Below are 2,514 nucleotides of genomic sequence, written 5' to 3' on the forward strand. Positions count from 1 at the left end.
ATAGTTTCCTTATTTTACTGTGAGTTGAATATATGAATGTATTATTCAGTTTAGTTTGTCTTATAAAATTATAATCCTGTTTATTGTGTATCGCATACTTAGGAAAGATACAAACATAATATTCATTTATCACACTACTTACAAGGAGAGTATTTTTATTTTATTAGAATTTATCATTTCCAACGTTGTGTATAATACGTATATTAACCCTTACACTAAGACACCTATTTTATCATGCCCCGAGGGCAAAATATCACAAGTGAATTGAGAAATTACGAAAAGGTTATTTTAACGTGTATTTCAGATTTTATTTTTTAAATAGTACTACAATACAATTTTTTTTTTTTCATTTAAGGAAACATTTTCAAAATCTTCATTAGTTTTAGACTGTTAAAAAAGTTTCCTCTATGAGTAAAAATTATTCTTTTTTTATCGGGATTCGGTCCTCATTTCGAACGAAGGAGGGTCAGGTTTAGCGTTGACCAATAAGACTAAAACAACCCTAGTTAAAGGCAAGTTTGAACACTCAAAGTTGAAGTCGTTTTCCATAATCTTACATTTACAGAGCTCAGGAAATTTAGCAGTTAGCGTTTGTCTAACGTTTTGGTTTTAATAAACAACAAATAAGTAACGAAGATTGTGACCAAACGCATTTATCCAGATAAAACTGACCAGGAGGCACCATGAAGATAGATAGACAGCTAGCAATTTGGTATCGTTTCATATACTTGTTGAAATTTTTAAAGGTCTTTGAAAAAAAAAAGACATTTTTTAAGTTTTAGGCTTATTGTGTAGTATGCGTTTAATATTTTCTTGTGTTTTAAACAAGTTATTAAATATTTTGATTCTTAAACGTACAAATAAACACAAGGTGTGTTTAAATATCGATCACAGATAGCAGGGCAAGATCTATAGTGCAAAGGAAAATTTAAAAAACATTGAAAGAATATTACTGATTCATTATGTATAGAGAGGCAAGTGAAAGAAGGAAACTTGATGAAATCCATACCACTTCTTATTAAAGAGTGCTGATAATAAGGCAATCTGTCCAATAAAAAATAAATTTATATAAGTGTTTTGTATCACCCAGCCTTCAAAAGTCACAGAGAGGCGTCTATTACAAGTGAGGTTTATAGGAATGTAGTAAATGCGACAAGAAAATGTTTTTTGGCAAAAACATTAAGTTTAATGAAAATATACATAGAATAGTACAGTTTGCATAGTTTACAACTTTATATCATGGTAAATACAACTACTTTTGGATATAAGGCTACAAATGCACGAGTTGATTTTCAACTCGTGGTCTAAACATTCAATATAACAAAACAGTTAAACCCTTTTGTTTCATTCAGGGATTAACAAAAAGTTGAAGAAACACATTACGTTGGTAATCTTAAATAGTAAACAAATTTATCCTGTCAATTGCTGAGACGATCTTATCTTCAGGAAATTGTGAATGTTTGTTAATAATTGACTGGACCATTTCGGACTTAGATGAAATTTGTTTGTAGTTAATTTTATGGTTGTCTCCTTCTGAGAGCTCAAACTTATTTTTTATACCGCAAAGTTGGAGTCCAGGAAAACTAACAAACATTAAATTTTCTAAGATTTGAGAGTTGACTCCTGGCACGGTGTACACTTTAGTCATGTCTTCTTCAAAGTAAGAAAGATCTCGAGGTTCAGGATCTATAGTAAAATAGTGAGCCCAACCTTCTGATTCGCTCAGATTCTTAGGGCAATGAGGTTCTAAAGTTTTGTGAACTCGTATTATTAAATTTCCTTCGCGAACAAATTTAAATGTGAGAAATGACATGCTATAAACCGGTGATTCTTCTTTGAAATCTAATGGGATAGCTTTGAACGATGGGAAGCCGTTGAAATCCACCAGATGTTTAGCGCCATCTGACGATAAGTTTCGAACAATTGTAGTAATATGATTGTTTGGGAAACCGAATTCCGATGCAGCATGATATACGTCAAAACCCAAAGCTTGAAGCAAATATTTCACAAAGACATTGAGAATGTAACACGTTCCTCCTTGTTTAATCATCATGGCTTCTTTAATTTCAGTCCATGTTGGTATGTGACGATGTTCCGGTTTCAGTGAGAGTAAAGTTATATTTTGATAAGGAATTACTTGGTGGATGGTCTGGACCAGATGATCTAGGAAAACATGGCGATCTGCTGCCAATTTTTTCTCAGCTTCTGGGATGTCAAGAACTTTAGATACGAAATATAGGGCTTCTTCCATGGTTAACTTGGATTCCATCACCAACAAACTTCTTCTGCTTATTCGAATGGTCGATTATCGACCTTAAACACATAGAATAATTAATTTTACTTTTAATGAATCAACGAATAAACTACAAAGTTAAATCAGTGTAAGTTAAGTGTACTGATATCCGTAAATGTCGGAATGTAACCTCGTTTCAGTCAGTACCCTTTAATGACAATTACGGATATCGAATGTAACCTAGTTTCAGTCAGTACCCTTTAATGACAATTACGGATATC

General features: G+C 32.3%; 1 protein-coding gene across 1 annotated transcript; it reads right to left on the reverse strand.

The window, feature by feature from the left end:
• Positions 1-1,393: 1,393 nt before the first annotated feature.
• Positions 1,394-2,251, reverse strand: LOC106468912. The gene has a single exon (XM_013929364.1). The coding sequence runs from the start codon at positions 2,249-2,251 to the stop codon at positions 1,394-1,396; it is 858 nt and encodes a 285-aa protein (XP_013784818.1).
• Between the last annotated feature and the right edge of the window lie 263 nt (positions 2,252-2,514).

This window comes from Limulus polyphemus, unplaced genomic scaffold, assembly GCF_000517525.1.
Source record: "Limulus polyphemus unplaced genomic scaffold, Limulus_polyphemus-2.1.2 Scaffold3218, whole genome shotgun sequence".
NCBI lineage: Eukaryota > Metazoa > Arthropoda > Merostomata > Xiphosura > Limulidae > Limulus > Limulus polyphemus.

Coding starts and splice junctions, on each gene's coding strand:
- LOC106468912 (XM_013929364.1), bottom strand. CDS start 2,251: ATGGAAGAAGCCCTATATTTCGTATCTAAAGTTCTTGACATCCCAGAA.